An 11,061-nucleotide genomic window follows, 5' to 3' on the forward strand; every position below is an offset into this window, starting at 1 on the left:
AACCTAGCCCGATTTCCATGACTACCCATCAATCAAATTCTAGCAACTGATAAGGAAATAAGGATCTAATGTAGTGTACAAATGGTGCTTTAAACTTAAAAATCCAGCTGCAGAGCAATCTGAATTTTACTCTTTATCACCTCTGCTTGTCTTGCATCATCAACTCTGAAGCTGGCAACTTAATGGTAACTCTTCCTGTGAAGAACTGAGATGGTCGAGTAGATGTTGCAACCTCTGAAGCTATATGTCCACTTGGATTGCATATTTGCCTTGAAACTGTTGACCTCATACCAAATAAATACATGCTACAATAGTGCTATTTAAGGGCCATTGTGTGTTTAAGTCTGAAATGGTAAAATCCTGGGCTGACAAGAGTGAAAATGCAGATTGAAGTCCGAGAGTGGCCTCATTGTATTGTTCAAGAAGAATAGCCAGGAGCATCATTAAGTAATGACCATTATAATTGCAACCATTTTATTCATTTCAAAAAAAAAAAAATTTGTAGGTTATATAGCAGCAGTAGCAGCACTTCTTATTGTAATTGTTATGACTAATAGTCAACATAGAAATTATTTGCCATGAGAAGAATAGAGTATCCATGGGAAGGAAATTTCTTTCAATGGTTGCCTTATTTTTTATGAAGGTTACAACTTACAAGCTGCTATACATTCTCAAGATGGGAAGATGGGAAAAAAAATCTGCATTTACACTTTCACCTTGGAAAAAACCCATAATACCTCCCTTCTTTTTACCTCACTCCTCAGGCAGCAGTTGATTCAACTTTTTTTTTTTGTTTTTCCCCGTAATTGCAACATATTATCATTGGTATTATTATATCTTCCCTTCTTTCATTCCCACCAAACCCCCTTAGACACCATCATCTTTTGGTCCTGCCCAAGCTCTTAAATCTGCATGTTTAATGAGCATGGGCTCCGGTTGGATTAATTCAAAAACCACATTAATCCAAGAGAAAAAGATGAGGAAAAAGAAAAATCAGCTCAAGCCATCAGTAGAAAATTCCTGATCTCAATCTCCAATCTGTTCCATTCCATGATCACTAGCAATGACAAGATGGTCACCATCTCTGATCAGCCGTATATCATCAATTTCAGCCCCATCTTTGCTTAGGACTTTGGTTGGAGAGAACCCAAATTTTTTAGCACATATTGCAAGTAATTCTTCAAGAGACTGTGGGAGGAGAACAAGCTTCCCAGTAACTAAGCCCCTCTCTGGGCAACTAATTGTCACTCTGGCAGGGTAACTAGTGTAACTCTTGGTGGCACTAGCACGGCTAACAGATGGAACTAGATCATTCTGACCTGTCTGGGCAGCTGAAATGATTCCAAATAGTGAGTTGTTGAAGTTGTCAGTCCTACGCCTTTGACTGCTATCCCTCCAGAGCCCCTCTGTAGGAATGGCCATTCCTCCTGGATGTGTAGTGTTGAGTACTGGCTCACTTGTAAACCTCCCAAGGTAGTGCACACCCTGCTGCTCAGAAACAGCAATGGTGGACTGGTGCTTATTTTCTTTCCTGGATTCAAAAAGATCTTTTATTTCTTCATGTCCCTGCTGATCTGCTAGATCCCTTGGGCTCCAACCTTGAACATCAGGCTTGTCGATCTCAGCTCCATGGTCCAAGAGGAACTTAACTACTTCAATGTTCCCCTCGCAAACTGCAACATGAAGTGCAGTGGTTCCATTGCTCCTGGGAATTGTGACATCCCCTCCATGGTACACAATATCTGTGAGCAAGTCCAAGTTATTTTGCTCAACAGCAGTGCATGCAAATTGGCCCACATCACCTGACATGAGGTTGGCACCATTGTCTACGAGAAGTTTGATAACGGATTCATGCCTCCCCAATATTGCCTCCCATAAGGGCACATTTCCTTCAGAATCTATATAAATAGAAATAAATTATTGAAGCCCTCTAACAAACCAACTATCATTAATACATAAGTCAAGCTGTGAATATGCAAATTATAATCTCTCAAATCCAAGACTACCAAAAGAATACAAAACCACAAGAAAAAAAATGCTGAAATTACAAAGGGTATTACTGTCACTTGGAGGACATAAATTTGGCCTCTTAAAACTGTACTGAGCACAGATGCTGAAATTACAAAGAGCAGTCGTTGACACCATATAATAACAGATTCAAGGGTAATCATTGCCTATGGTTTACTGTGATGTAGAATAGTATACAGGGACATAGGCCTTGTTTGGTATTAATGCAGTTTTCTTAGGCAACAACACCTTCGAATTTGATAAAATACTCTGGATTTTGTGCGCATTTTTAATGTTATTTGCAAGGATTAAAGTATCAGGTATTGGGGAAAGCTCAGATACAGATACACTTTGGAAACACATGGATACAAACGAACGATATGAAACGCTTGGATATGCTAGGAAAATGCATACAAATCACATAAATACAATAAGAACACTAAATCTAAAGCTGAATTATCTATGAATAAGGTATAAATGCATGAGAAATGCACACTTTAATAGGTTATATGAATAGAAACATTACAATCAACAATATAGGGACTTGACTCTATAGCATGTACACATCATACAATAATTTTCACTCTATTTCATTTTTTACTAAAACTTTAGGAAAATTTATTTATTTAGTATTTTTATATAAATAATAAATTTATTTTTTCAAAAAATAAATATGTTTTCATTTTTAACATACATTTTTTTTTAATTTTTATATATAATTGCAAAAAAAACAGAGTAGATAATTTTTTTTATAATTTTCAGTTTTTATTAAATTGTTGGAGAAAATTAAATCTTAAATTATTTATTTCAGTTTTTATAATTATAGTTTTCAATTTTTATTAAAGTTCAAAAACAACCCAAAAGCAATCAATACACAATTTCATCAAAATAAGCACCAATACACTTTTGTGTCGATGCGTATCAGATCATATCCACTGATACGGTGTGATACAACCTGATACAGAGGCATATCGTGTTGATATGCACAACTCGTGGATATGTACCCAATTATGGCATATCCCATACCCATGGCCATGATATGGATACGATACGCCCTATATCAGGAGTATCATATTGGTACTTTACACCTTGGTTATTTGGTGCCAATTACATAGGCAAAAAAGGACAAAACGTTTTCTTCATTAAAATAAACATCATTTTGACATATCCTCAGGAAGTTGCTTGCACAGAACCCAAGGTATGAGTGTTACTTGAAACTGTTAGGAAACGCTTGAAAAACACTCAACCAAATAAGAAAGAGTAAAAGAGAGGAGAAAACACCTACATGGCATTGACTTAGAGGAAATGCCTTGGGAGAAATGACATTGATACTAAACACATGCATAGGGAGCAAGTTATGACTTATGAGAAAGAAAATGGGTAATATTAAGTTCCATATAGTTGGCTTCATAGTTGACCAACAGAAACAGTTGCAAGAGCACAAGAAAGGGACTGTGCTGCAGAGGGCAAGAAAAGAAGATATATCATCAATCAATTGTTATAAAATGATACTAAATGTACATTATCAAAAAATTGTTTGCCAAGTTTAAGGTAGACAAACACAAAGGAGTCTCTGTTTTAAAGGCCATTTGACAAGCACAAGAAAGGGACATATGCCTGTTTTAAAGGCAAAATGATTTGGCTTGACTTAGGGCCTGTTCGTTTGCTCTGAAGTCTGACATCTAAAAGTGCAATAATTACATTAAGAGGTATATTGGTATTGATGAACTTTTCTTTCCTCTGAACTCTGAATGCAGGGAATGTTGTTCTGAATTCTGAATTCTGAAAATTATCAAATATCCATTTTGACCCCATATATGAGAATCTTTGTTTGTCTTTTTTGGGGGTATCATTGGAAAACAAAAAGTTGTATGATTGCACTTTAAGAGATAAGAGATAAGAGGAAACAAACAATCATTTTTCTTTTAAAGTTAAAAGATTCTTAAGAAATAAGAGTTAAGAGGAAACGAACATGCCCTTACTAGCGAAAAGTCCATATGAAAATAACAAAAAGGACTTGGGTGTGGATAAAAAATGAGGCTGTGGAGTTGTGTTGTGGATAGAGATTACGAGGTCCTCTATTGAAGCTCCCAATAAGCACTGCAGTTCATAGTCTAATGTTTGAAGTTGGAAAAATAAATCCAAAGGCATGTACTGGATCCCTTAAAATGGGAAAGAATAGAAAAACCATAACTATATTTAAGCATATCTGTTTCTGGAAGTGAAAAAGCATAAAACAAGGAGGCCAAAAAGCAATTTGAAGAAATAGAGAAACATAGTTATAAGTGGAAATGTTAAAGTATTAGGAATTTGATACAAGAAGCATTCCATTACACTATCTACAAGGAACTCAGATATATTTTTATAGAAGATGCCACCTGCTTAAGGAAGCATGTTAATACATCACTTTTTTTTTCATTTATTTATTTTATTCTTAATTCATAAAAATCCAGCAAACTCAACCAAGCTATCTTCAGGAGCCATGGGACTGGTATCATTTATGACACTTTTAACTTTTTTCTATAGCTGAAAATGATTTCTTCTGTGTAGCTACTCTAGAATTACTTTTTTCTCTAACAGATTTCATGTACGTTTGCTGCAATTCATAGTAATGAATACCATTTTTATTAGAAGAAAGAGGTAAAGGGGGACATTACTGGATCTACTTTCTAACACCTCAACACCACCACTACTCACATAATGACACAAAAAGTGACATATTTGCAAGGCCGTACATACATGGAGGAGAAGGATATGGAATAAGGTATAGCTGTAGTGACCAAAACTGTGCCACAGGGGCACGTTGTTCAAACCATTGCTTCTACCATTATGGAGCAAAATTGGCTTAGAACTGAGCTCCTAAAATACATGGAAAGCAGTTATAAAGTTTACAACTTGCAAATGTTTTGATGGGTCGAAGGCATGAGCCAAATGTCTAATATATAGGACAAAAGAGTAAGAGTTCTCACTCCCAGTTAATTTGGAACTTGTCCACTACCTCTATTTACAGTAATTTGTAAATACATTTTTCCAACACCCAATTCCACAATACTCATCCACTCATGAGTTTACATAAAATGAATATTCATTTCCTCTTTGACTAGATGAGGCCACTTTATCTTCAAAAAATCACCCATAATACACCTCTTTTTTAATTTCTCTTTCCCAGCTTCCCCTCCCTCACTTCTCTATCTATGCCAAGTGCCAACATACAACTTGTGTACCCCATTTTCTGTCATCCTTCCACTTCTCACACACATATAACTTATACACAGATATTTCATAGATGTGTACATGTGAATAGATATGCTTATGCATACATATGACACAGATTTAACTCCAAAAAGTTACATCTATCTATCAAATTTCTCTCTCCTAGGCACTTGCTCCTGCTACATGAATTGGTCATTTAAAGTACAGTAATAAATCCCAAATTTTGATTTGATTTGAATTTTTTCTTATAACCCTAAAGTTTGATCAAGTTAACCTACGGTTTGCAAGAAAAACAGACACTAGAACAGAAAGACAAAGCAAGTAATGGACGGGCAGGGATAATAACAATGACATTTAAATGGATTTGGCTAAGGATTAGAAGATACCTCTACTGTTAGGGTCTGCCCCATGGTCTAGTAGAAGAAGCACACAATTCTTATTTCCTTTTGATGCTGCTATGTGCTGGTTAAAAGTTAAAGACATATTATAACAGAATACCAAATAAGAGATATTATTTAGAAGAAATTAAAGTTTCAGAAAAAATGTAGAAGCAAAGGAAATTTGCACACCAGAGCACTGCGCCCACTGTTGTCCAATTCATTTGGATCCAAACCCCTTCTTAGTAATTGATTCAACAATAGATCATCTCCCCTAAATGCTGCAAAGCAGAGGGTAAGTGGAAGGTCCATTCTACCCCGAGCTAGCATATTCTCTGTTTCTGTTAAAACCCCTTGCATCAATGGGTCCTTCAGCTCTTTCAAATGCTGCCCCACAATAAAGAAAAGTCAACATTGTGTAACATGACAAAACCGATTACATTTATAAGAGTGGAAACCATAATCCTGCTTTAATTTTGTACTGTAGAAACACTAATGACTCCTTATTCCTACCAAACTTGATAATTAGCAAATCATTCAATTAAGGAATACCAATTAGCTAAGGAGAGGCTGATGATATTATGAAAGGGTTAGTAAGTTTGAAATAAATGACTAAAACTTATAAAATTCTTAGTAAGTTTGAAATAACTAAAACTTATAAAAAAGAACTTTGAAATAACTAAAATAAATTCCTATTCCTAGATGGGTTAGTAACTGAGATAGCGTCCAATAATATTCCAAAGAATATCTCCACCCTCCACCGTTTTTCTGTTCCCAGGAAAAGAAAATAGTTGGTTTTTGTTCCCTCAGAGCAGACAACACAAGAGAAACACCCAAAAGGAAATAAATGATGCCTAGTTTATTCCAATGAATGTCATCTGGACTAACAGTTCTACAAACCTGTAGGAGATTGTTTATTATTATAGTCCCATCTCCAACATTGGCCTGAACAATATTCAAAAATGTAGTACGGTTCATCCTCAACAGCTGACTCAATCGTTTGGTTCGGACAGTGAACAGTTGAGGCCTGTAACAAAGTACCCCAATCTCACCACAGATATCTCCAGACTTTGCTTCTCCAACAACCTGCAATCATTGATTGGTTTGTCTTAGAGAATGCTCTCTTTTTTGGAAAATCAAGATTTACTTCATCCCAAAGGTTCATCTCTAATAAAAATTTTAGCAATGTTTTAGCGAATATACTTGCCTGTTCTACTCCATTCTTCAGTACCACAAGATCCTGCAAGGTTAACTTTGCTATCAGGAGCCACTGCTTTTGCAAACAATGACATGTCTGTGTGTAGGGTATTGGGGGGCTGGGGGGATGTTCCTGACTATTGAGTATTTGAGTGATAAGTATATGAATTTGAGACAAAGGCATCTCTGGTTACTGGACTTATTAATTCAACATTAGGGAAAGAATACAATAAAAATTTTGAAAACCGAAAGGAAGAAGTTAGGTGTTCACCACAGCACCAGTAACCAGCACATAGAAGTCTGTGGGTGCTTCATTCTGCAAGATCACGTCTTCTTTTGGGGGGAAATATTCAGCTTTCATTTCTGAGACCTTCAACATTCACAGAATACAAGAAGCCTGAGTAAGGAGAATGATCTAAATAGCAAATCTTTAAATTTTTGGGTGTTGTTAGAAGATTACCAGCTGGAAAAGCAAGTCATTTGATACCCCACGGAACAAATAAACCTTATCAATAAGGGAGTAGAAGAGAAAATGTGATATACTTGATCGAATGGCTTTAGGCATAGATTCAAGTGTCTCTTGCTGTTGCAGACCCTCTGAATCAGTTCTGTACTTCAAACATAAGTGTGCAAGCATTTGATCTTGCAGGCGAACTGGGAGTTGGTGCCGCTGTGCAAAACATGTTGCTGCTTGAATTGCATCCCTCTGTATTTCCAGAAAAGACACAACAAAATTATAAGACGAAAATTCATAAACAAACAACAAAACCAAAAACAAAACTGAATATTTAACAGAGTCAAGAAAGTAAATATTCCTGAACATCAAACAACAAGAAGTTAGTAGATAATGAATGCAGTAGGTACATATTACAAGAAATAGCATGCTACCTCATTCCATTGCATACTAATAATCAGTAAATTGCAAACAAGATAAAAAGCTCTGTACAGCAGACAAAAGAAGAGAGTGAAAAGCACTCACAAATTGTCTAGTTCGACTAGTCCCATGGACAACCAAATTGGTCATATTTCCAATAATGTATGATGTCAATCCAATGTTGAAGAGCATGTAGCAGGCATCAAAAATCATTTCCCTTGTATTCACAGCATGCAGGTCCCCATAACCAACAGTTGATAGTGTAGTGATAGACCAGTACACTGAGGTCACATACCGAACTCTCACACTTGTGTCATGAAAGTTACCCATAACTGATCCAATCCATGTCTTGCTCGGGTCACGGTACCTTGCAGCAATAAGGTAAAAGAAACATCCAGCACAATGAACTGCAAAGAGAGTCACCTATACAAACATCCAGAAACTAGTAAGGCATGTGGACCAAATAGTCCCCTTTCTTATAATAATAATGAAATGTTTATCTAAGATACTCACACAGATAAGCTTCATGCATCTAACCCAAAAGTAATTGAATTTCCTATCCTTTTCCAATCTGATAAATAAGAACATTTTAAACATTTAGGATCCAAAAATCCATATAATTCTTCCAGGAACCTAGTGATATCAAACGTAACAGCTCTAAACTAGAGATCTTGAAAACTTCTATACCTGGAAAAGAGTAAACTCACTCTTCGAAGACGCCATAGACGAAGCATGTTGAAGAAGCCATTAAACTGGAGAGAAGTGGGCAATACCTTCCATTCAAGTTCAGATGGGATTGTGGATATGACATCAAAGGCTAGCCATGTACGAGTGTACTTCCAAGCAATCAGCTTTGGGTTGTCAATGAGGAGATAAGTATTTTTGTCAAGGTAGGCAACAAAAAAGGTCAAGATGATATCTACGGCAAAGATTGCATTAACGCTGTTATCAATGATGGCAAGAACTCCTGTTGGTTTCTCAATGAACCCAAATTCAAATGGAGATGCCCAAGCAGTGTAGATAACCAGAATAACTAGAAAAGTTTCCCAAATTCTGCAATAATCAATTTCTTAACCGGTTAAACAATGTGGATCTGATTAATTATTAGCATAGAAAATCTTGAACTCCTCTGCAAAAAATGACAATTTTGACACACCAGGCCAATAAAAACAGAACCCAAGAACATAGATCAACAAAACTTTTTACAAATTCCTATCAAGAAAGGAAGGGAAATAAAGACAGAGAAACAGTCCAAGATGCTCCTTTTCTTGTCAGTAGTTTTCTTAACATGCAGTCCTGAAAATAATCTTCTTTTTTACAAATTCTCTTGCACCAGTTCAAGGTTCAAACATAATACTAGATTTTTTTTTTGAAGCCTATGACACTAGAAATCTATGCATGCCAAATAATGCAAGGGGAACCTGCAAATTGTTTCTCTTCCAAAATTAACCAAGAGGAAGTCAAACAATCCAGTTAAGACAAACTTCTTCCACTGGTAATAACCCAGGTGAAACATCTTAAAAAACAAAACAGGGGATAATAGTTGGTCTCTGATACTTTATTGTTCAATCACCTAAAAAAGACAGAATGACTCGTACACATAATCAGAATAAATCATAAAATCAGAAAACACAAACCAATCAAACCTCTATGCTTCAAGTTTCACACAAATAGGAGGATTAAAAGCTTCCAAGTTGAACCGCTTTCTGAAATACGACCCAAATCAATAGCAAAGATATGGAAAAGACAACAAAACAAAACAAGATGAAATGAAAAATAAACTGCAATATTTATTCTCTAACTACAATATCATTAAAAACAAACCACTTTCTCTCTCTTAATAAATAAATAAACAAGAAAAGAAAAAGAAAAAGAAAACTATAAACTAGAACCAGACAACCACATCATTTTTTATTCCCCATCATTCAATAGTAAAAAGAAAACCTCTAGTGTTCAAGAAATTCGAATGAAACCCATGTAAAGAAGGGAACTACTATGTTTTCTCTAAGTACAGCACCAAAACCCACCAAGCGAATTATTTTTTTTCTTATTTCCCATCACTAAATAAACAAAGAGAAAAAATAATAACAGCAGGAAATGTAGAAAAAACAAAGAGGAGAAAAAAAGCACAGAAACCAGGAATATTCAAGAAATTGGAACGAAACTAAAAAGAACAAAAAGAAACTACGATGTATCCTCTGAATACCATTCAAAACAAGCTAACAAACCAATATCTCTCTCAGAAAAAACTATTACACCAAAACCCACTACTCAAACATTTTTTATCACCGGCCCAAATAAACAAAGAGAAAAATAAGATAAATACACAACTTAAATTAGAGAGAGAGAGAGAGAGAGAGAGAGAGAGAGAGTAAAACCCAAGAACAGAAAGGAGAGATTATAAAGAAACAAGAAGAGACCAATAACCTGTAGCGACGATCATAAGGCGAAATAATGAACCAACGAAGCTTAGCTCTGCGATTATTCTTCGCTCCAAGCGCGGGTAGAACCCCGGTTGTAAGGCTGTATTGGCTTCCATCTAGAGATATCTGTTCTATATCCTGCTCACACGAATAGGTGCTAAAACTGTCTGCAAACGTCATTGTGGCAACTCCCCAAGCCTCTCTCTCTCTCTCTCTCTCTCTCCTGCTGCTGCTGCTTTGTCTTTCTTCTCTCTTGCTATTGCATCTTCCTCTCTCCTTGTATCACCACCTGCTTCGTAGCCTTTGTCCCTTATTTATATGAATTCACGTTGCTTCTGTTCCTACGAACCTACATTATCGTAACTCTCTCACGTACCCAGTACCCTCAATTCTGGGTTAACTTCCTTGTAAAAAGAATGAAAAAATTTTCAAGCCGAAACATTTACACAATTTTTTTTCAGCTTCTTTTTGCAATGACACTTCAGCTTTATCAAAACAAACTCGTCTTGATGCAAATGACAAAGAAGTATGAAAGAACTGTAAAAGAGATGAAAATATTATTCAAATATTACAGCAGAACAAAAAAAATTCTAGGAGGAAAGGAAGTAGTCAATATTTCCAGTGTTGTCACATGAAAACCTCTGCACCATACGAGGGTCCCAGTAATTAGCCATGCCTAAAATAGATCCATTCATAATTTTCGTTTGTCCAACTATAGCCAGGAAGGAATTGGAATTCCATGGAAAATAGCTCCAAGCAAAAGGATTTCATGGTGTTATTAGTCAATTAGAATCATAAAATGGTCCCACCAACCACAATCATCAATTGATCAAGACCATCAGACCAATTGAATTCATCTCTCAGTTGGGGTACTTGGGTTGTTTACTATGGTAACGAAAATGTACGTTACCTAAAAACCTGTAGTCATTTAAAATTTTAAATTCAGGGTTTCTGATTGGTTGAAGTTTTG

General features: G+C 35.9%; 1 protein-coding gene across 3 annotated transcripts; it reads right to left on the bottom strand.

Annotated features, from left to right (window-relative positions):
* Window positions 1-601: 601 nt before the first annotated feature.
* On the bottom strand, window positions 602-10,621 carry LOC104595452 (potassium channel AKT1-like). Of its 3 annotated transcripts, none has more exons than XM_088897427.1 (11): window positions 10,096-10,621; window positions 8,356-8,721; window positions 8,182-8,239; window positions 7,774-8,091; window positions 7,255-7,500; window positions 7,066-7,164; window positions 6,805-6,837; window positions 6,498-6,683; window positions 5,790-5,984; window positions 5,607-5,682; window positions 602-1,898 (listed from the first exon to the last, which is right to left on the bottom strand). In XM_088897427.1, exons 1-11 carry the CDS (start codon window positions 10,269-10,271, stop codon window positions 1,027-1,029), a joined length of 2,625 nt encoding a protein of 874 aa, XP_088753553.1. In that variant the 5' UTR covers window positions 10,272-10,621; the 3' UTR covers window positions 602-1,026. The 3 variants fall into 3 exon arrangements, with proteins under 3 accessions (XP_088753553.1, XP_088753556.1, XP_088753554.1); XM_088897430.1 differs by having other exon boundaries at window positions 8,376-8,721; window positions 10,096-10,378; XM_088897428.1 differs by lacking the exon at window positions 6,805-6,837 and having other exon boundaries at window positions 10,096-10,459.
* Between the last annotated feature and the right edge of the window lie 440 nt (window positions 10,622-11,061).

This window comes from Nelumbo nucifera, chromosome 2 (genome assembly GCF_055504915.1).
Source record: "Nelumbo nucifera cultivar China Antique chromosome 2, China Antique-T2T, whole genome shotgun sequence".
In the NCBI taxonomy this organism is placed as follows: Eukaryota; Viridiplantae; Streptophyta; class Magnoliopsida; order Proteales; family Nelumbonaceae; genus Nelumbo; species Nelumbo nucifera.

Bases quoted from the DNA above. Each gene is read 5' to 3' on its own strand.
- LOC104595452 (XM_088897427.1), bottom strand. From the start codon at position 10,271: ATGACGTTTGCAGACAGTTTTAGCACCTATTCGTGTGAGCAGGATATA. The intron at 5,683-5,789 runs GTGTGCAAATTT...ACTTTTAACCAG, and splicing joins ACAGTGGGCGCAGTGCTCTG to CACATAGCAGCATCAAAAGG. The intron at 1,899-5,606 runs GTATCTTCTAAT...CTATTTATATAG, and splicing joins GGCAGACCCTAACAGTAGAG to ATTCTGAAGGAAATGTGCCC.